General features: G+C 37.9%; 1 protein-coding gene across 1 annotated transcript in view; it reads right to left on the reverse strand.

Moving 5' to 3' along the window:
• The window catches only part of LOC132092551 (uridine diphosphate glucose pyrophosphatase NUDT14-like), a 53,447-nt gene extending 40,817 nt beyond the window's left edge, over positions 1–12,630 (reverse strand). Inside the window, exon 1 of the mRNA XM_059498832.1 lies at positions 12,438–12,630. Within this exon, the coding sequence (XP_059354815.1) occupies positions 12,438–12,518 (81 nt within the window). The 5' untranslated portion in view covers positions 12,519–12,630. The remainder of the gene's footprint in view (positions 1–12,437) is intronic.
• Positions 12,631–22,996: the final 10,366 nt, after the last annotated feature.

Below are 22,996 nucleotides of genomic sequence, written 5' to 3' on the forward strand. Positions count from 1 at the left end.
TGATATACAAGAACCTGTGATTCAAGAACTTGTCACAACAGATAATGTATAAGGGACAGTTAAAAAATATAATTTAGCATTATTGTTGTAGTACTTGAGACCAGTGTCCCTATTTATCAAGCAACTGAGAATTACTCTCAAGAACACTGCCAAAAATTTACTTAAGTGTAAAAAAGCTCTTGGCTCAACGCTGTGCTTAAAGGTTAGTTATCAAGCATTTCAGTCATAATTTAAGTGAAGTGTAGGACTAAATCTTAAGTGTCAGTCTTAAGAGTTGATTCACAACAACACTTTTGCTGTGCCACAAACAGGATTTTGGGTGACGAAATACGCATGGACATTATTCGTCAAAAATATGAAAGTGAAAGTCGTGACATTTTGCCAAGTATGGTTACCCATACTCGGAATTGGTCCGCTGCATTTAACCCAACCAAGTACACACACACAGCAGTGAGAAGTGAACACACCATGAACACACCCGGAGCAGTGGGCAGCTATAGATGCAGTGCCCAGGGAGCAACTGGGGGTTCAGTGCCTTGCTCAAGGGCACTTCAGCCATGGGTATTGAGGGTGGAAGAAAACACTCTTCATTCACTCCCTCCCACCTACAACTCCTGCCAGCACTGAGACTCGAACTAGCAACCTTCTGGTAACTAGTCCGGCTCTCTAACTATTAGGCCACAGCTGCCATGGGTACCTGTCTTTAGTGATGCAATGCAGAGAGACGCTTCAGAAACTTGCTGCAGCGCGGCTGGTGAGTGGCCGGGATCAGCTCTGGTAGCCATGTCGGAGCAATAATGCACAGCAGAAATGGGCAGTGTAAATAATGGGTAAGAGATCTATTCATGACACAGTGTAGGTAGCTTCACTGATTATAACAGGAGTGTTTTTATAGAGCATATAATACTCACGCTAGACTCAAGTCGGTTAAGGTGTTCTTTGGTAATGTAAATAATCTTTGTTCGTTTTCTGTTTGAATAACTGAGGAAATCTACCTGTTTGATTAACTGCTCGTCGTCAAACATTTCAAGAACATTCTTCCTCTGTCTCCTCAGCGCCATCACAGCGCATAAACTGACAGTCACCACTGATAAGCTACTACTAAATACTGTAGAAACTTAATTTTCTGTAAAGTTGCTTTGCAACGATTTGTTTTGTAAAAAGCGCTATACAAATAAACTTGCATTGAATTGTGTTCTTAAATGACAGCTTTCCTAAAAATATATCCTATTTCTAAAATAAGAAGTATCCCAATATATCACCTTATTTGCATCTCTAAACAGCGTTGGCATTACCTCGCTAGTGAGAAATGTCATGTGTAGCTTTTAAGTTGCTACACTATAGGCAACACTGATAAAATCGTCAAGGCAGCTCTGACAACACCTTTTTGTCCAAACTGTGTGAATGTTATTACAGTTTTACTATGCGAAGTGATATGGAACTGTAATGTGGTCAAGAGAGCTGCCTGGAACTAAGAGAGCTGCCTGCATTGCCACATTGCATTACACCAAATACACGACATATTCTTTTTAGCAACGTCTTATGACCCCTTTTAAAGGTTTTTCATGGAACCATTGATGCCAATATATTAGGAGTATACTCTCTCCACTCTCAACTTGTTCGAAATAGAATTCATTAGGGATGGGACGAAATATCGTTTGACAAAATATCGCGATACAAAACGTGACGAAACGCATCGAGGTCGAAAAAAATGATAAAGATAGATGGCACTGCTGCATGATTTGCGTAGTATATAAATAATTTAGTGTATTATATGTGTGTGTATGTATATGGGCCAGACATACAGTCTATGGTGGCAGGCTGGCAGCACCATCTGCTGATCAAGCAGGGTAAAAAAACTAAATGAAAAAAAAAATTATATCGGGGAACGGACTTAATTTGGTTGTTATTTAAATTTTATATATGTATACATGCCTGTATGTATATAAAAAAAAATTATTTTCTTTATATGTTCAAATAAAATAAACAAACAAACAAAACGGTGCGGTACGTCGTCACGTCAAGACAGCGCATGTTGCAACAACAACACTGCAGCGAGCTAACAAATATTAGGCCCCCAAACAGCCGACCATGGAGTCAAATGAGGTCGAAATTGAGGACGCTCCGCCTGGATACAAGTCATATGTCTGGCAGTATTTTGGCTTTCTCATTAAAAAAGACAAAGACGGCAATAGAGTAACTGACAAGACTAAGACTGTGTGTAAGCTATGCCATGCTGTCATTCCGTACACCACATCCAACACAACAAACATGAACCACCACCTTCAACGTCACCATTAGGGCTGCAACTAACGATTATTTTGATAATCGATTAATCTGTCGATTATTTTTACGATTAATCGATTAATCGGTTTATGTACTTATATTTTAGTTTTTCCCATTTTTCCCCCAAGTAAATTATTAATAAATGGCCTTTATCATTCAGCATAGATTTAAGAGATTTTAACCATTTTGCACTGTCATATCCTCATCAAAAATATACCTGGAGTTGTTTTATTGTGTTAGTAATCCTTTGTCGAACTCTTCTGCAATCAGAACACTGACCCATACTCTAGCAAATTTCACAAGGAGATTTCAAATAATGTTTTCACCATGGCAGTCCTTAGACCTCCTAAAGTAGTTTAACATCCTGAACAAAGCTTATTAAGGAATCTTTCCGAACATATTTTCACGAAGAATAAGGATAAAACAGAATAAAATTGCAGTACATTGTATTTTATTATTTACTGGGAAAAAGCTTTATAGCTTTTGCTGTGAAATTGTAAACAATCCTTCAAAAAAAGTGCCAATGGCATGAAACCTGAATGGAACTCACAATTTAAAGTAAAATCCATCAGAAGGTTGTCCAGAAAAAAAAATAGGACACACACAAAAAACCTGCTGTGTGAAAAAGAGCAGTGAATAATACTTAGAAAAAAAGTGCATTTCAAATATCTACATTTACCTCTCTAATTCAGTCATAATTAGGCTGAACGACTGAATTTTGAACTGGTAAATGACAAACTGATCACAGAACATGTTTGTAAAGCTTTAAATGTTAACTGTTAAAAAGCAATGTTATCAGCTTTTATGACTAAACATTTGCAAACAACATTGTACTGGAGAATCTGCACAAATGAAAGTCTTAGGGGCCGTTCACAAATCGCGCCTAAAAACGCGTGGAAAACGCTAGGCGCGCCGCTTTCTCCTTCTTTCCAAAGCGCTCAGGCAGAAGCGCCCCTGAGGCGTCTGCCTTTGCTAAGCAACCATGACGTGCTCTCTCGTTGAAGACGCGGAAATTTCAGCAAAGGATAAATGGATTTGCAGCTCAAAAAATCGCTTGCAGTAGCTCTGCTACTAAATTTATTTCAAAATGGAAATCCATATACAACTATGATCAGCTGTTCCTTTCATCTTGACTGAGCTTTTAACGTTGTTATGGGAAAGGATGAAGCTGATTGGTTAGTTCTTGTCACATGACCCGCGGTGCAGTTGCTGCATTCTGAAAAGTTGAGATGTTTTTAACTCGATGCGGTGCGGTGTTGGAAATAACGAACTTGAGCGCGCAAAAGACGCGATATGTGAACGTCCCCTTAAACAGTGCAGTAGTGCAGGTTACTCTTCTTTTTTTAAAGGCTCAATGTAAAGTACTCCCACATCACGCTGAATGCTGCAGACATAGACATCATATGATGTCACCGCAGATTTGAAATATGCACGAAATGAGCCGCTTAAGGCAAATAAAAGTTATTTAGCAACGAATCGATGACTAAATTAGTTGACAACTATTTTAATAATCGATTTTAATCGATTAAATCGATTCGTTGTTTCAGCTCTAGTCACCATAAAAATGTAAAGACGGCCCCGGGGAAAACGAGCCTACCGAAGGGACAGCTGACCATGAAACAAGCGCTGACACCAACTCTACCTCAGTCAAGTCCGCGTGCAAAACAGATAACCAGGCTCATTGGCGAATTCATAGCGGACTATATGGCTCCATTTAACATGGTAGAGAACAGAAAATTCATCCAAATGTTCAATGTGCTGGAGCCCAAGTTTAAGATGCCATGTCGAGGACATTTTTCAGAGAAGGTAATCCCAGAAATTTACAATGAAACCAAACAAAGCGTGAAAGAGTATCTAAAAAATGCCGACTGTGTCACCCTGACCACCGACAGCTGGACCTCGCGTGCAACACAGAGTTATATAACCATCACGGCAGAAGTCATCAACGAGAAATGGGAGAGAAAAAGCTTTGTGTTGCAAACTCGTGAGCTAAGTGAAAGTCATACTGGTGTTAACATAGCTCACGTGTTGAGAAATGCACTGAGTGAGTGGGAGCTAACGAGGCCACAAACAACCATTGCTTGTGTCACAGACAACGCGAGCAACATGGACATTGCTGTGAGAGAGAGCGGTCTCCACCCTCACATCAAGTGCTTAGCGCATGTTGTGAATCTGGCCAGTAAGCGAGGCTTGGCTGTATCCCACGTCGGGCGCCTTCTTGGTCGTGTGCGAAGAATAACTACATTCTTTCACAAGAGCACCACGGCCACCGCCGTCCTGACCAACAAGCAAACCCAGTTAGAGCTGCCTCGGCATAAACTTATCACCGATGTCCAAACCAGGTGGAATAGCACATACGACATGCTGGCGCGCTACCTGGAGCAACAAGCAGCTGTCTCAGCAGCGCTGAGCTGCCCAGGAATCCGAAGGAATGCGAGAGAAATTGACACTCTGGATAACAGTGATATATCAGATGTCGAGGACATAGTGAAACTATGAAACTGCTTAAGCCACTGAAGACAGCCACAACAGTTGTCTGTGATGAAAAAGAGCCCACTGTTTCACTGATAATCCCACTGAGGTTCATGATCGAGCAAAGCATGTCACCAGACGAAAATGACACACAGACCATCGCCAACATGAAAAGCGCCATTCTACTCGACATCTCGGACCGGTACTCTGGGGAATGTAATGACATGCTGCAGGAGTGCACTGCGCTTGACCCAATATTCCGAAGCCTGTCCCATCTGAATGATGAACAACGCGAGTCCGTCTATGCTCGAATACATGAAAAAGCTTCAGCACTTCATGAGCAGCGCAACCAGGTAGGCTAACTTTTATTGAAAAAAAACGAGGTGCCCTGCGCGTGTGTGTAACTCTGTATGTGTAGGCCAGAGCCCGAAAACTTATTTCTCATATTGTTTTTTTTTGCTTTTTTATTAGTCGATGAGAGAGAGAGAGTCTCTGTGTGCGTGTGTCTGTGAGAGAGGGAGGGAGTGAAGGATTGAAAGACAGAACTTTGACATGTTTTATTTTATTTTTTTCAGACCAGTGACATAGATGAAAGAACCACTAGGGCCAGTGCTTCAACATCAGGGGCAGCAGAGCAGGCCAGGGTCATGGTTGAGGCAGCACAGGGAGCAGAGCAGAGCCAGGAAGAGCCAGTGGAAGGAGATAGGCAGATGCAGGACGTGACACAGCCTCCCCCACCAAAAAAGACAGCGTTAGAAGATCTCCTTGGGAGCTCCTACACTACTGTTGTTGAGACAGTGCAGTCCAGCAGAGGGATTGAAATGGAGATACTCTCCTACAGAAATGGGATTCCTATCCCACTCAACAGTAGTCCACTTGAGTGGTGGAAAGTTAATGCATATGCTTACCCCATACTTGCCCCCCTGGCCAAAGCCTACCTTTGCATTCCTGCTACGTCAGTGCCCAGTGAGCGTGTCTTTTCCACAGCAGGAGACATTGTGTCAGCTCAAAGATCACTGATTACACCAGAACATGTTGATATGTTAGTTTTTTTGAAGAAGAACCAGTACTGAGATAACTTAACCTAGGATTAGAGCAGCACTAAGGGAGTGTTCTTGTTTGTGTTTGGCCAGTTAGGCCTTGTGTTTCCCTGTGTGCAGCTGAAACAAAAATAAATAAGTTGTTGTTATACAGTAATATTTTCTTCTTTTTTCTTTTCTTTTTTGATATCGTATCGTGACGTATCGTATCGTGACCATGGCATATCGAGGTGCATCGTATCGTGAGTTTAAGTGTATCGTCCCATCCCTAGAATTCATGTGCCAAACTTTCTTTTGCCACACAACGAAAAGCAGTTGATAAAACACTCATCTATAGAACCTTCTAACTTTGTACATTACATTTTTTTTAAACAGATACTTATATAGGGCTGCACATCACATATCATATTTTGCCCATGTTTTGCGCAGCTTGTCAGCGAATAATGGCTCGGTGTAGTAAATGCTGCTCCATGTGAACGCGTGCAGGTGATGGAGATTTACCGCTGATTACAGAACCGGCTTTACTGACAAGATGCGCATTAAATATTGCATGCGATTTATCGTGCAGCCCTAGACTTATTTGAATTATATGAATGAAAATGTTCATTTAGCAGAACACAGTTTGCAGGTTGCAAAGTGCCATACTGTACAAAAACATTTTCTTCACAGTCACTGAAAATTGAGTAAAAGGTGTATGCCAAGGTGAGCTGGGTGGTGGCAAAATGTGAAAGTACAGATGGCAAAATGGATTGGCAGCAACCGACTACTGCTACATGGCAGCAGGGCTGTGTGGGTGGCAAAGCGCTGTGACTCAGTGATGTGGCTGGTGTTGAGAAAACTCAACTTCCTTCACATAGGCAAAGGCTGGAGGTGTGGGTGCATAGATTGCACTTATCTTCAGTTGCACCTGAAAATGTGTCTGGTGTTTTCTGACCTGCACTTTAAAGCACTTAAGACCTCCTACCATCATTCATAATGGAAAAGTGGGACAATTAAGGCCTAATTACTCTTTTCAACTAAATTCATACACTTGTAATCCTGACAACACTTTGTAATTAATAACATAAATTGTATCTATAAACTGACTGGCCTAAAAAATTGTTTTATTTCACTCAATATTCAAATGGCTTGCATTACTATGACATACCATAACATCTTTTTTTTTATAGCGGAATCCTGCCTTTAAAAAAAAAATAAAAATACACATGCTTAAGTGTTTAATCAACACTCACAAAAAAAAAACCTTGAGGGCCTGCCAACACTGCCAAATGTTCACAGTGTAGGGTCCTCCTCAGTAATTTCACCATAGTAATTGGAAAAAAAAGGTATGAAGTTAGAAGGTTTCATGTATTTTGTGCATACGTATGCGCTTGTGAATAGAAATCTAATCAAATTGGGAAATCTTAATTAGAGATGTTCCGATACCCTTTTTCTCTTCCCGATACCGATACCTGGGCTTAGGGTATCGGACGATATAGAGTACTGATCCGATACCTGGGTGTGTATCTGTATAAACAGCTGTATATACTACTAGCCCTGTGTAAATTGCTAGACTTATTTTATGGTGTGCTTCAGACTTATCCCTTAATAAAACATGAACAAATAAATGGTGAACTACTGTATTTATTACAGTATTTTTATTATCTGACATGAATTTGACAGTAATATTATTTATTTTCTTAAGTGCAAAAGAACTTCAAATGCAGCCAAAAATCTAACACCACAAACTAAAAAAGGTATTTTAGTTTACAATATAACTGTATAAAAAACTGCAACAAATAAGTCTAGGAATATAAAAAATTATATATTAATCAGATAATCTCTTTATAAAAAAAGTCAAAAACAAGCAACCGTCTAGGCATAATTATTATTATTAATAGAGACGTATTATTATTACTACATAGAGACATAGCTAAATCTACTGTAGGCTACAACAGTAGCTTAATATATTGTCAATTTACTCACATTAAACCAAACAATTATTTTAATGGGTTGCCATGAAGATCTTTGAGTGTCTGCGTTTATGATATGCCAGTTTTCTCAAATGAAACGGTAAATTCTCATGAAGTGACAGTTTATGCGTTCGTGTCCTCATATAGTGACACACGGCAGAGACTACAAAACAGCGAGCTCCCGCGCATCTGCGCCCGTCACCCACAGCGATGTAGAATTTGCAGGAGTAATATTTAAATAGTATTTTGCAGTTTAATATTCACAGACACTAGTATATATTCGGCTACAGTCTGGAGCCCTGCGCTTAGACTAACACGGAAGCGACTGAACGCAGCTGTGGGTACCGAATATACTCGGGAGTCTGTAACTTACTACCGGTGCGTTCCATTCTGTGACAGTTAAGCCAAAAAAATAAAGATGGCGTCGGAAAGTTGCGGTCGGTGGTCAGTTTGTGTGTAAATGTATGTTTCTGAACAACGTTTTCCACTTTTTATGTAATTTCTAGCGAGAATTTCTAGCGCCTCAAAAGCCTGTCCGAAATCCGTTTCATGAGGTGCCTTCGGGCAAAAACGCTGCCTGCAAAGTCATTGCCTGATTAGACAGCAAGGCAGCAAGTCACCTGCCTAAGTTTTCGGATGCAGCCGTGCAGCGGTTAGGCAAAGCTAGCGGTCATAACTAATGCTGTGTCTGAAATCGCTCACTCATTCACTCATTCACTAATCCCTATATATGGGAATATGGCAGTTGAGTTCACTATATCAAGAAAGAGTGAACAAATAAATAAGTGAATGGATTCTGACAGTAACGTATAGCCTACACTGCGCGTGAGACTTGGAGCTGTTGCAAAAACATTGCCATATGTACTTTTATATTACATGTACCTAATTTTAGAAAATAATACTAATAGCAATAATACTCAAAATTACCTTAGAAAGTTGTGGCCTAATGGTTAGAGAGTCGGACTCGCAATCGAAAGGTTGTGAGTTCGAGTCTTGGGCCGGCAGGAATTGTAGGTGGGGGGAGTGCATGTACAGTGCTCTCTCCACCGTCAATACCACGACTTAGGTGCCCTTGAGCAAGGCATCGAACCCCCAACTGCTCCCCAGGTGCTGCAGCATAAATGGCTGCCCACTGCTCTGGGTGTGTGTTCACAGTGTGTGTGTGCACTTTGGATGGGTTAAATGCAGAGCATGAATTCTGAGTATGGGTCACCATACTTGGCTGAATGTCACGTCACTTTATATTGCAGTTATACATACCTCCGCGTCAGCTTTGTGGTTTCATCGATGGTACATAATTATTTTTTTTTTGTAATGCTTTTACGTTCATAATCATTAAATGCTATTAAAATAACGTACTGAGAACAAAAATAAACACACAAACACATTCATAATTATGTATTTATTATTTTTAGTATCTTGACACTCGTTCAAGCAGCGTTTTGAGCTCAGATAAGATGGTTGTAGAGCGTCCTCAGGCGACCGTAAATTTTTCATCAGAATACACTACCTGTTATTAACAAAAAAATGTAAATTATCCACCAAATTATCATCATTTTTGTAAGTTAACAACGATGCCACCTCAGTAAATTAGTCAAATATTAAACTGAGTTATTGCCTACATAACAAATTTTAATAAAAATATTGTAGGAAAAACGTTAAAACAGAAATAATAAAGATGTAAACTTCATCTCTCATTCAAACTCGCTCGCTCCCGCTCTCGCTTCCAGCTCGACGCTACTCTGTATTGGATTGTGGGAAATAGTGCTTCAGCGAGTGTACATCGGTTGTACACTCGAAATCAGAATTAATTGTGGGTAAAAAGTAGTGGACAAATGTAGGGAATGAAGTAGTTCACTCAGAATTCGGACAGCATGGCTGACACCCCATATAGTGCACTATATAGTGGATAGGGAGCGGTTTCGGACACAGCATAAGTCTTGTTTAAGGAAATGGTATCAGATCGGTATATGGGTTCATGTACTCGTCGATGCCAGAATTTGTTGTGGTTTCGGTGATATTTCCGATACTAGTATCGGAATCGGTACAACGCTAATCTTAATCAACCCTACTGTCTGGATACCTAAAAAATAAATGACATGCTGAAACCACTGTCAAGTAAATGCCTTCATCTACTGCATGTTGGCATGATGCTTGGTAAACATGAACACAAATATAATTTTTTATAATTATAATTTATGAGTTGGACTTGCAAACATGTTATTTACTAGGAAAAATGTACAAAATTACAGGATACTTCAGGGTGCCAAACAGTGTTGTAGTCAAGAGCAGCTCAGTCCAAGTACAAGCTGAGACCTTAAGACTCTGAAACAAAGTTTTTTTTTTTTTTGGCACCTTTGTTGTAAATTTTACTTTTTAGCAGGGAAAAGGTTCTTTAGATTATTACAATTAAAAAAAATGGTTCTTTAGAATTGTTCTCTGAAAGGTTATTTGGAGAACTCTGAATGATTCTTTTATGGCATCACCATGAAACCCTCCTTCTGGGACCTTTATTTTTAATACTGACACTGGAAAAGGGTTGAGTCCAAATCTAGACCAAGACCAGATTTAGACAAAGGAAATATGCCAGTACCACACCAACCTAGAAATCATGCTAAAATGTTGAAACAGCATTAAATCAAATAAGCCTCTGAGCCTTAGAGAGAATTAATTGGCTGTTCTTTGCTTTACTTTAATTTAACATTAATAGACTTAATCTAATAGCAAGAGAATCTCGAGAAGCACCGTACATTTCATCCATGCCCGCACAGAGTAGCAGATGTGTATGACTAAGACACCTCATTTGGTGGACCTAGGGTCTGCTTGTCAAACTGTAGCAGGGGGAAGTATGACTATATTCTGAAATATGCAACACACAGCTTGAGGAGAACAATCAAAGAGGAAACACCCACAGGTGCTCTGCTTAAAAAAACAAAGGTTTTAATCCATGCTTAGAGAGAATTAATTGGCTGTTCTTTGCTTTACTTTAATTTAACATTAATAGACTTAATCTAATAGCAAGAGAATCTCGAGAAGCACCGTACATTTCATCCATGCCCGCACAGAGTAGCAGATGTGTATGACTAAGACACCTCATTTGGTGGACCTAGGGTCTGCTTGTCAAACTGTAGCAGGGGGAAGTATGACTATATTCTGAAATATGCAACACACAGCTTGAGGAGAACAATCAAAGAGGAAACACCCACAGGTGCTCTGCTTAAAAAAACAAAGGTTTTAATCCATGCCAGTACAACAGAAGGAAAAATGACGTCAACTAAGGAAAATACTATGGATGTGTTGACATATTTGCTACCACAGTTTCACAGAAAAGGATGGGGATGCATGCCAAAAAGCAGTCAGTGCCAACAGGTTAAAAGATTAAACCATACCCGGAGGCTATTTGAATATAATTGCAAGGTCTACAGATGTGTTGGCACAGGATTTTTGCTATCACTTGGTTTACAGAAATCAGAAGAAAAAAAAACACAACACCAAAACAGGTTAGAAGATAAAATCAGGGTCACAAAGTAAACACAGTTTCAGTCAAAAAGAGGCTGAGAGTGCCTAAAATTAAATTCTATACTTAAAATTATATTTCAAAAATATGCACAAAAAATGACCTTGTAGTGACGTCCTATGGTGTTTCTGTATTTTTTTCCCTACATGTTGTGATGGTCTGTGTTGCTGAATGTATAGCTACTAGCTAACGTAAAAAAAAGTAGGATAAACCCACTAAATACAATAAAATACATTAAAAGGATCATTGCAGCATGACGAATAGCGTGGAATTCTATCTATGCTAAAAATCAACAATGAAATATAGAGTAACAGCTATGAAACAAAACAACTGTTCACCACCCGACTGCACAGCTACCACAGAGGACTGTTTTGCTAACAACATTCTGCTATGCCAACATTGCCAAGAAATATATTCTAGCGAGCTCAAGGATATCCCACTTAATGAATCTGCTTAAAAAATGTTTTAATAATTAATCCTTATATTTAAATTTAATACAAGCAAAAAGGCCTCTACTGAGAGTTGTCCCTAATAACTGCCTTTACCCGTTACTATCAAAATACAAAGTAGTGACTTGCTCATATATATATATATATATATATATATATATATATATATATATATATATATATATATATATATATATAATATTATTAATTATATCCACACACACACTTATATGTACAGTAATGTATGTTTTTTGATGGATAGCCAGACAGGCAGATATTATAGATAAATAGATTTAATAACACAGCTGGTTTTAGCTTGTTTCCATCATGTTCAGTCCAAGATAAAGTTTCCTTAGTACCAACTATACAATATTGTGTGCATCAGGCTTTTAATAAAGCTTTCCTAAGCCGACTGTGCTCCTTTTAATGTAAAGCATGTGCTCGAGGGAAAGTGGCTGCTTCCCTGTCTATGGATTAATAGCGTCTTGCTAGTTCAGCTAAGAAGACTTTACACGAAATCAGCAACATCTTCTTTGAAATACATCGTTTGTCATATCGAACGCAGGAATGTCTGTTATGCCAATCCTGAAACACTAGACGCAATGTTGGTCGATAAAAGCAATGACAGAATGAATGGGGGTTGGGCTGCTGACAGCAAAATGATGAGGTGTGACCGCATCACTGACAGATGATAACGTGCGATTAAACTATAGCGACTCACCTGGTTATAATGCACCCTAAACGGTTTCAGATAGTTAGAGCTGGTGCACGGAACCACTTTAATATTATTGATCTGCTCCATGGCTTTGATTTAGCTGCCCACGGATACTTCTCACCACAGATGGCAGAGCCGCGGACTACTGGTGAACGGAAGGAAACGTCTACGGAAGCCTGTGAAGGGCAAAATAAGAACGCTGTTAGTCTTTGCGTTGTAATAATGTTCGACTGCGGTGCAGAAAACGGCCAGTCAGCAATAGTTGCGGGTGGATGATGCCCTTTATTTATTTATTTATTTTTGAAAGGTTAAACCACGCACTCTGTCGCCTCAGCACAACACACCTTTACCGCGCGCTCGCCTGACGCGCTAATATAGGTAAGGGGTGTATTCCAGAAAGCAGGGTTAACTTAGCCTACCGTGAACTAAACCCTGAACTCTCGGTTGATTAACCCCAAACCTTGCTTACTCGAGGTATGTGGTTCCAAAAACGCGTCCGGTGTTGTGTAATATTCGGTTCCCGTGAAAAACTTTTCCCGTGGGTGGAGTTTACATGAATATTCATTAGTTCCCTAATCAGTGCACGCTCCTCAAATTGCTAACGTTACTTGGATTATTTTGAAAAGGTAACGAAGTGTCAATATGTTAAGCACTGAAGCATTGTAACAGTGTCAAAGCAATGCAGTTTGTGTAATATTAATCGTCTGTAAGCTGATTTGCTTGATTGATTGCAGGCACACAGAAAAACAATAAGCGAATAAGCTATGCAAACCTTGGGATATATAGTTTCTTAATCATATATTTTTTTATGTGTTTAGCTTTTTATACATTTCATTTGTGGGGCATTAATTGCTGTTTGAATAGTATGATTAGCTAAGTTAGGCTACTGGTGACTATTACTGCAGTGTATTCACGACAATTCTTGAAACAAATATATATGCCGCCTAATAAATATAGCTAGCTGTCCTGTGTCATTTATAAAAAGTTTAGTTTGTATGTAGCCAGTGTTTCTGTTACCTAAATAAGTAACATACATAGGCTACTGAAAACAATTTTCTTGCAGTGAAAAAGTCAATATTATAATCAATCTCATTTGTAATTGGTTATATAAAATGGTGCATAAACCTTAAAGTATTGTTCTGATGCAGTCTTCTTGGACATAGGTCAGCATCTACTCCAAGAATATTATTTTTTACATTTGGATAAGAAATCATGTGTCTCATCATCACCAATGTTATAACATGGCTTTGATTTCCTTTTGTGATGTTTCCACATATATTGATCATCATGTAAAGTCACTGTCTGTTTCAGACTGGATGAGAGAGCTGAAGTCACTGGTACAGTAGCTGATCATTGTATGAACTGGACATACATGGAGGCTGTTCTCATCCAGAGACAATAAATATCTCAGACACTCACCTAATTTTGCATTGCTTCATTCCATGCTCACTTTCACACAAATTTCCTTGTCTTTTCAATTTGAGTTATATTCATAAAGCAATTACTTCTGTACTAGTCATAGTAACATTTAATGAATGTAATATTTATGTGATCTACAATATCATTTTTTTAGTATAATTTTAAACAGTAAACATACTTAAAGATAACATGTTATTTGTTAACCTGCATGTCATGTTACTATTAATACAAATCAGAGAACTGTCAACATTAAAGAGTGTTGTTAAATTATTGAAATATTAACTTTAATGAATCTCAGAGGATATTAATTTCGGTAAGCGACAGGAGAACAGAGTTTGGCTGACAAAGAAACATTTGGGTTTCACTGTGTAATAGTTGTAAAACGTGAAAAACAATTTTGAATAAGATGTTCAAATGTTAAACATTTACACAATGGATCACTCTTCACTATTCTTAAACATGATATGATGAGGTTGTTTTTCAGTGCCTATGGTCAAAGAACAGACACAATGCTTAGACATACAGATACAATGTATGCAATGTATGCTTATGATATTCATTATTATTATATTTATTATTAGTAGTTCTTTCTCAGATTGTCTAAACCTTTAAGCTCTGTATTTGACTGTTAACTCAATGCAATAAAGAAAAATGTGTCCATTTTAAAAAGACTGTTCATTTAAATATAAAAATGAACTCACATGTTGTTTCAATGTTGCATGACTCACTCTGTAGAAGATACTTTAAAATCTTAGTAATAGGAAAAAATATGTGACAGAAGTAAATGTGCATTTATAATAATAAATACACTGATGGGGCTGTGAAGGCTGGTAAAAACTGGTTATTAAAAAAAAAAGATTAAAGAAAGCATGACACAGGATGCTCACATCGATTTTATTAAGACACAGATACATTTGTAGTGGTTCGTTTCAGGTTTTGTATACAAATTGTACTAGTCTCTCTTTAATGACAACTAGGTAGTTTAATCAAAGCAAACTATTAAAAATAAAGCTCCACAAATGAAATATATAAAAAGCGAAATACACCAAACAGTAAAAACTGTATTAGGTAAGATAGGTTAAATTAGCTTATTGATTACACAAACTATTCATTGTTTTGGCACTGTTGCAGTTAATGCTAATTAACGATTAACATTGACACTTCGTTTGCTGTTCAAAATAATCCATTAAATCAAATAGAGATTTGAAGAGCGTGTACTGATATTTTCAGTTCCATTCGTTTGTACGTCGTTTCAAGGACACGCCCACAATAAGGGAACTAATGAATATTCATGTTAACTCCACCCACGGGAACAGTTTTTCACGGGAACCGAATATTACACAACACTGGGAGTAAGTTCATTCAACTCAGAGTATGTTTCTGGTTAAGACTCAAGACATTCTCAACAGAGCGACGAATCGACGAGTCACTATGGAAACGGACTAGTGATGTGTCGTTCGTGAACGAATCGTTCTTTTTGAACGAATCTTTTAGGTGAACGAATCGTTCTCGTTCACGCAATCCACTGACTCATATTTCTCGTTCACTGAAGTTCCTCCCTCCACAGCAGCGCATGCGCAGCTCAGTGAACCAGGTAACAACCATTTCATCCTGTAAAAGAATTACTCAACTTCGTAGTATGAGATATGACAGAGCATGTGATTTGTTGAATGTAGTGAACGAATACGCCCTTCAATGAACGAGTTTCATATGAGTCTGAACGAGATCTAGGGATCTAATTGTTCGTGAATGAAATGACTGACTGGTACCCATGTCGGTCGTGAACGAGTTGAATGATTTAGTACATCTCGTTCGTGACTGAAATGAACTGGTACATAGCTTATCTCGTTCGTGAACAAAATGAATGAGAGTAAACTGGGTTAGTCTGCCATTTACCATGTCAATCTCGCAAAATGCAAAGCGCAGTTATAGGTACTGTGCACATACACTTGGTTTGATATTTAGCATACAGAACTCCACGTTTAATCCCCGATTTATGAATGTGAATATATAAATTACAAACTGTCTGACCAAACAATTAAAATGCTAATTAGGCAAGAAAACCTCTGCTTTGTTCATCTGAACAACTTAATTAGACTTTATATATTGAATGCGATTATGCACACATTTGAATAAAGCCAGATCAGTTTTTGTAACAAGTGAATACGTTCGTTAATTTGAGACATAACACATAATACACTCTTTTTTGCCGGCTACTGGCATATTTTTTGTAATACGAAGAAATGATCACTGAACGAATCAGTGAACAATTCTGAACGAATCATTTTGGTGAACGAACTGAAAATAAACGAATCTCTTGAAAGAATCATAATTTCCACCACTAAAACGGATGCTAAGAAAAAGCCATAGACAGTAAAAGAAATGGACACAGCGACCCCATTGGATTCAACAGAGAAAAATGAAGTCAATTAGAAGCACGCACTTCCTGGGGGTACTGCGCAGACTCAAACTGAGCTTGATGACGTAGATATCACGTGAGCAACCTGTAAGTCTTCTAATCGCTGTGCCAAGAGAAATCTAAATCACCCACCGAATCTTGCAGAGAAGGCGAGCGTGAACAGGAGCAAATTTTGGTAAGTATTCTGATTAATTATCTCCCTTGACTTTATGCCTCCACGTTCCCCCGTTTGCCTCATAGACAGTAAAAGATTGTCTGCGAGCTTCTCCTCCTGTCCATACGGTAATTTCTCTACTGCGCGACAGAGAGTCGCTGGTTATGACGCAATCATTAGCCTATTTTTTACAAAAACTGCTTCTCAGGAACCTAACGTAAGATACAAGGTAATGGAGCCTTTTATACATTTTCATGTTTCTTTAGAAATAATTAATGGACAAATGGAGTCTTTAAACGCCTCAGATGTAAAGTTATTCGCTGTCAAAGTGACGCCAAAATGAATAAAAGTCAATGGAATGCTAACAGCAGGTGGAGGTCCGCTAGCCAATGGTGGCACCCAGGGGTGCTTAAAAAAAATATGAAACCCTGCCCCCCTGGAAAAAGCGCGCCAAGCTGTTTCTTTCTTCTTCTTTTGTGCCACATTTACACATAGCCGGGTATTTAGAGAAACAAATATTTCCCCCCCTCCGTTTTCAAAAATAACATCGTGCACACAACATCGTTTTCAAAAAAGTTGTCTTCTTCTTCTTCTTCGTTGATGTTTAACGGCGGTTGGCATCCAACATTAATGGTGCATTTGCGCCACCTACTGTACTGGAGTGTGGACCGGAGATATCTAATTAACTAAAAAAAAAAAAAACCTATTGTAAGAAATAACTTCCAACGATAATACTTATATCCTTTCTGCCAATCTTGTTTCCTTTAAATATCGAAATAACAGTGTACTCATATCATTTAATGGTTTCCCCAGCAACTCTTCAAGTGAATTTCCTTTTCCCCCTAACCTTCTTATGCCCTCTCTTATCTTTGTTCTTTCCTTCTCATATTTCTGACACTCAAAAATCACATGTTCCACAGATTAAATATTATCACAAAATTCACACCTATCTGATATGATCTTACCCATAATATGTAAATACTTATTCAACCCACAGTGTCCTATTCTTAACCTAGTGAAGATAATTTCTTCCATTCGATTCCTTCCCGTAACCCTCTCTGTCCCAACTTTTTGTTGAATGTTATATAAATGTCTCCCTTTCTCCTCTGCATCCCAATATATCTGCCATTTTTTATTAATTTCTGACCAGATTTGTGCTTTGGCTTCTGCCTTACTTATTGTAATTTCTATATCCACATCTTCCCTTTTACTGGCTTGTTTTGCCAACCTATCTACGGTTTCATTTCCCTTCACCCCCACATGTGCTGGAACCCATGTAAATTTTACCCTTACCCCCATCTGACAAATCCGTGAATGAAGTTCTAGTATTTCATATATTATGTCCTGTCTTGCTTTTGATCTAATTGATTTCAAACTCTTCAGAATGCACTAGAGTCTGAGCATATGACAACTTTTGCAGGTTTCATTTCTTCTATCCACTGCAATGCCAACCAAACAGCCACCAACTCAACGGTGCAAAAAAGTTGTCGTTTACATCAACCCGCATAAATACGCCGTCGAGCACCATCATAACTATGCCAAACCTATGGGCGGCAGTGTAGGGAGAAGGATAAAGCCATGCAAGCCAATCAGAATCCTCAAAATCGAGCAACTTCCTGCTGACCTTCGTGTACTCCTTCGCCTCTGCTCCTCGATATAATACAGCAGTTGTGTTTGCAAATGCAAACACACCAAAAGCGTTTGCACAAACGTAAAAATGAGTACCACCTTAACAGCATCCATGATCAAACAGTAACGTTACCCAAACAAACTCTAAACATAGGGCGCTAACATGACGTTAAGCATTTTCTGGCGCATAATGTGACGTTTGAGAACCTAAAACCCCGTTTCTCCCAGTTGACACGGCAACACATAACCGGCGTTTTCAGAAATCTCCACTTTGGCCGGAGTTTTTAGAAATAATCGTTTTCAGGGATAAAAACGGCGTTTTCGTGTAAATGACTGGCCAAAACGCAGGGAAATATCTGCGTTTTCCCATCATGTAAACGGGGCCTTGTTAATTAGTTGTTTAAATGCTTAGTGCATATCGCCACCTAATTGATGGATGTGCAATCATTTTTATTTTTATTTCCATTTAATCTTTAATCCTTGAGAATGTGAATTATATTTTATAATTGAATTAAATTAGTTTGTTTTATGCTAATTATACATTAAGTCATATCAGATATGTATTTTGATTTAGAATTTAGACATTATAGAAAATACCACTCCATGTGTGAGATATAACATGTAATAAATAAAATATATTAATATATATAAGTTAAATATTACCTTGTCATAGTGTTTTATAATTTATGCATACCTCTTAATACATAATTTATAGATAACTCTTATATATGCCAATAAAAGAAATAATCATATTAGAATAATATATTACCTTATTTATTACTTATATTAGCACTTCCTCATTAACATATATATATATATATATATATATATATATATATATATATATATATAAAATAGGCTATATTACATATTGTAATATTATATAATGTTTTGCACTATCTGTCACGCCCACTGAAGGCTCGCTGAAGTGAACTAACCCTGGAACATAACCTGCTCCGGAGCAGGTTAAGTTCAGAGAGTGAGTTGCTATGACTACTAACATACCCTGAAAGTTACCTCCGTTTTTGGAACCGAAATTTGAGGTTATCTGCTTACTTACTCTTAAACATACCCGGGTATGTCACATAACCTGCTTTCTGGAATACCCCCCAGGTTTGCCAGGTTTTCACAACAAAACCCACCCCATTGCTACTCGGAACGAGCCTAAACTAGCCCAGGCAGGGTAAAATACTCATAAAATACACGTCTTTGGAAGGGTTCCCCCTGTAAAATTCACATTTCAATGGCTAAATTTCACATTACTGGCGTCTTCAACCCACGGACATGAAAAACAACCCACGGCAACAATTCCGCGGACTTGTAAACACTGTTATAGCTGTGCTCAGCTTGTGCAGGCATTACCTCAGAACTAAGCGCCAAGCACAAATACTTGAATGTGTCAACTGACCGCTCACCTTCCTCGATAGAACAAGTATATATCTAACACATTATACATTTCTGAAATCCCAGATGTTTTCTAACCACACCAGAATAATTTTTTTTTTATATTATAGCCAGAGGAAACATGCCACACCTATTAGTGTAAAAAAAAAAAATTCTTGCTGAATTTGATAACCCGGAACAGGTCACTTTTTTTGTAATCTGGGACATAATTATTAGGCCTAAAAAACTATATTCACCAAATGTTATGCAACGTCACCAATTTTTAAAAAGCATTATGAAAAAATGACAAGTACAGAAATCTCAATAAAGAAATGTTTATTTCAATATCAGGAAAAATAATGTATTTCTGTACACAATGAACAATCTACTGTGTTGATTTAGTCTAATTCATTTACAACTATTAAAATTGTTTAACATTTGTTAAACTTTATATAAACATTTTAAAGAATCAACTAAAATTTAAGCAACAGCAAGCAACAATTTGATTAATGGATTACTCAGTTATTCAAGTTCTCCATTCTATTAAAATTGGGGCTACTTGGGGAACTGCTTCCACTAGCTCTTTGTACTCAGCAATAGCGCCCTTCATTCTACTCTCATTCAATTGTTTTGGCTTCTACTTATTTCTCTCATTTCTCTCTCTCTCTTTCTTTCTGTTGCCTTCTCTTTTCCTGATGCTGTGGTGCCATTGTATTCTGTAATACATTTCATGGAGTTAATTAAAGGCCATTGATATTTGCATATTTTAGCTGACTAATGACTGTGTGGGTGTGCGCGTGCAGGGTGTGTCTTTGTGGGTGTGCGTGTGTCTGTGTACAGAAAATTGTCAACTAGCCTGGGAGCAGATCGCCCTCCTGCTCAGGGATTTGAACCATACTAATCTAACTGGGAATTTGGGAAATGAAATTAACTGTTTACTTCATCCTTATACCTTTGCTTGATACTGGAATACGTTTCCCAGATTCTTTCTCTGTAGTATCTCTCTGTGAACTAATGTTATAACCTCCAGTAGTCCGCATTAACACCCATTTCTCATTATAGCATATGCAGGTGGTTCTCAATAAATTAGAATGTAGAGGAAAAGTTCATTTATTTCAATAATTCAAATCAAATTTTGAAACTCATGTACAGTATTAAATAAATTCAATGCACACAGGCTGAAGTAGTGTAAGTCTTTGGTACTTTTAATTGTGATGATTTGTCTCACATTTGTTGCTTGAATAGATCACAAAAATAATTTGACAAGAATTAGGAACGTTGTATTATGACAAATGTATGTCCTTAACATTAATCTAGTCAGAGTCCTACAGTATGTCACTGACCTTGTCATGCAATTCCCAGGGGAGCTTATTTATTGACAAGTGCCCCGCTCCTTTCTGTGAAATCACCTCCGATGAAGTCATGTGATTTCAGACACATGACATCCATGCTAAAATTATAGCAAAAGTCCTGTTGACTAAATTTTGCTAGAACAGGAAATAAACACACTGGAGTGTAGGTGTCCCATATTACCCAGATTCACCCTATATATATATTTTATTTTTTATTTTTTTCATCTGCCAAACCACTAGACTAATTGAATTTAAAAAGTGAAATAATTTGAAATAATTTTATATTAATCTTTTATTTGAATTATGTAAGGTAATGAGGTCACATGACAATAATGTAGCATACCGTCTGAAACATTCTTTTATACTTTTATTAGCAGCAGTATTCCATTGTAGACACATCCTTTCTGTCTTCCATCTTATAGCAGAAGTATTTCATCCTCATTTTACCTACACAAAAACACTAAAAGCATCTACCATTGCAAAGTAAATCTTTCTGCTTATCTGATGGCCATAAAACATCAGTAATCTATGAGGGAACGTCTAAACATGTGGTTTCAATGGAGTTTGAGGAAACAGAATGCTGCATTTGACATGGATGTCTTAAGAATGGCAGAGGTAAGCTGCGTGTATAATGATGGGTGCAAGTTTCTTATCTGACCTTATGACTCTGCTAACGTCTCATCAAAACCAGCTGAAGAGGTTTATCCTCTCTTCCTTGAACATCTTTATTTATCTTTAATTTATTTTTCTTCAATGGTTGAGTCTTGAGGTGATGTACTTGTGGGTTCCAGCACTAAAGCATGAAGACTTTCTGAGGCTCGCTGAAAGAAGGCTCAAAATTTTTAATTTTAAGAGTCAGTAATGATATAGCCTAAAATAAGTGTAAGTGAGAGAGGAGGATGCTTGTTTGTCACCATTTATTTTTACATGCACACAAAGTGCAAAACCGTCACCTCTGTGTAGGGTGACAGTTTTTCTTTGGCTGCCTTAGATGTCTGTGATCACAGCTATAGAATCACATATAGAAATGACACCATCTATAGTCGGTTCATCATAAACAGGTGGAGAATATGTCTATTGATGGCTTGACATGATTTCAGAGACAGCAGAATGCTAATTACAGAGAGAATAACCTAGGGACATATATGACTGCCAGGTCAAGGTTACAGATATGAACAGTGTGAAATTAGCTTCCAGGTCCTGAATTATAGGTTTTTTTTTTAACACTTTCCTGGGTCTATATGCATAAAAAAAAAAAAGAAAATCATCCAAAATACAATCATTTGGAGTGAAAGGCAGATTTTTACTAGAAAAACTCTAATTTGATATAATTTTATGTAATTTTGTTCTTTTCATTGATTAATTGTCATCAATCATCAGATGTATTTGAATGCAAATAATATATATTATTATTTTTTTCTTATACCATGTTCAGCGGTACCTTTAGGTTTTAATTTCTTTTAAGAGCCTTATCTTTTTTATCTTCTCCTGTAAAAAATCTAACAAATAGTATAAACAAAGACACCAAAAACAAAGACCCAAATGTTGTATTTCTCATGTGGTCATGGGTTTCTCTGTAAATCCACAGTGATTAATGTGATGACAATTCAATCCACAATATACTCCACACCCTGCTCTTTCAATCATATTTCTCATACCTCTAATCATAGTTTAACTCTCCCACACAAACAGTTTCCGCCCCTTGGTTCCTCTTTCCCGCCCTTTGACTGGAAAAATACATGTTCTAATTTGATCTAAATTAGATCTTTTGATGAAGGCTCGGTGGAAGTGAGTCGATAAGGCGGCAAGGAAATTCACCGTGTTCCTTATGGACCTGGGGTGTGCACCTTTCCAAACATCTTTAGGCACATTACTGTGTGGTACAGTGTTTGTGGTTACTTGCAATAATAAAATAATCAGAGCAATCACAAAAGCACCTTACAGGCCCAAGCCTGGAGGTGTTGCGAGGATCTGAAGACATCTGCCCAGGATGCCCTGATTTTGATGCTAAACTCAGGAGGAGAGAATGATGTCACCCAAACTGCAATATGGCACTCCGTCTATCTCTTCAAGCCAGTTTCCTTCTTGGAGGGGCAGAAGTACCACCCTCCATACACTGGCAGGATGTAACACTTTTGCTAGCTGATTTACATCTAAATAAACATTGCCAGACAAAACAATGTGCGACTGGAATGGAAACGCAGCTCTT

This window comes from Carassius carassius, chromosome 18 (genome assembly GCF_963082965.1).
Source record: "Carassius carassius chromosome 18, fCarCar2.1, whole genome shotgun sequence".
Lineage (NCBI taxonomy): Eukaryota > Metazoa > Chordata > Actinopteri > Cypriniformes > Cyprinidae > Carassius > Carassius carassius.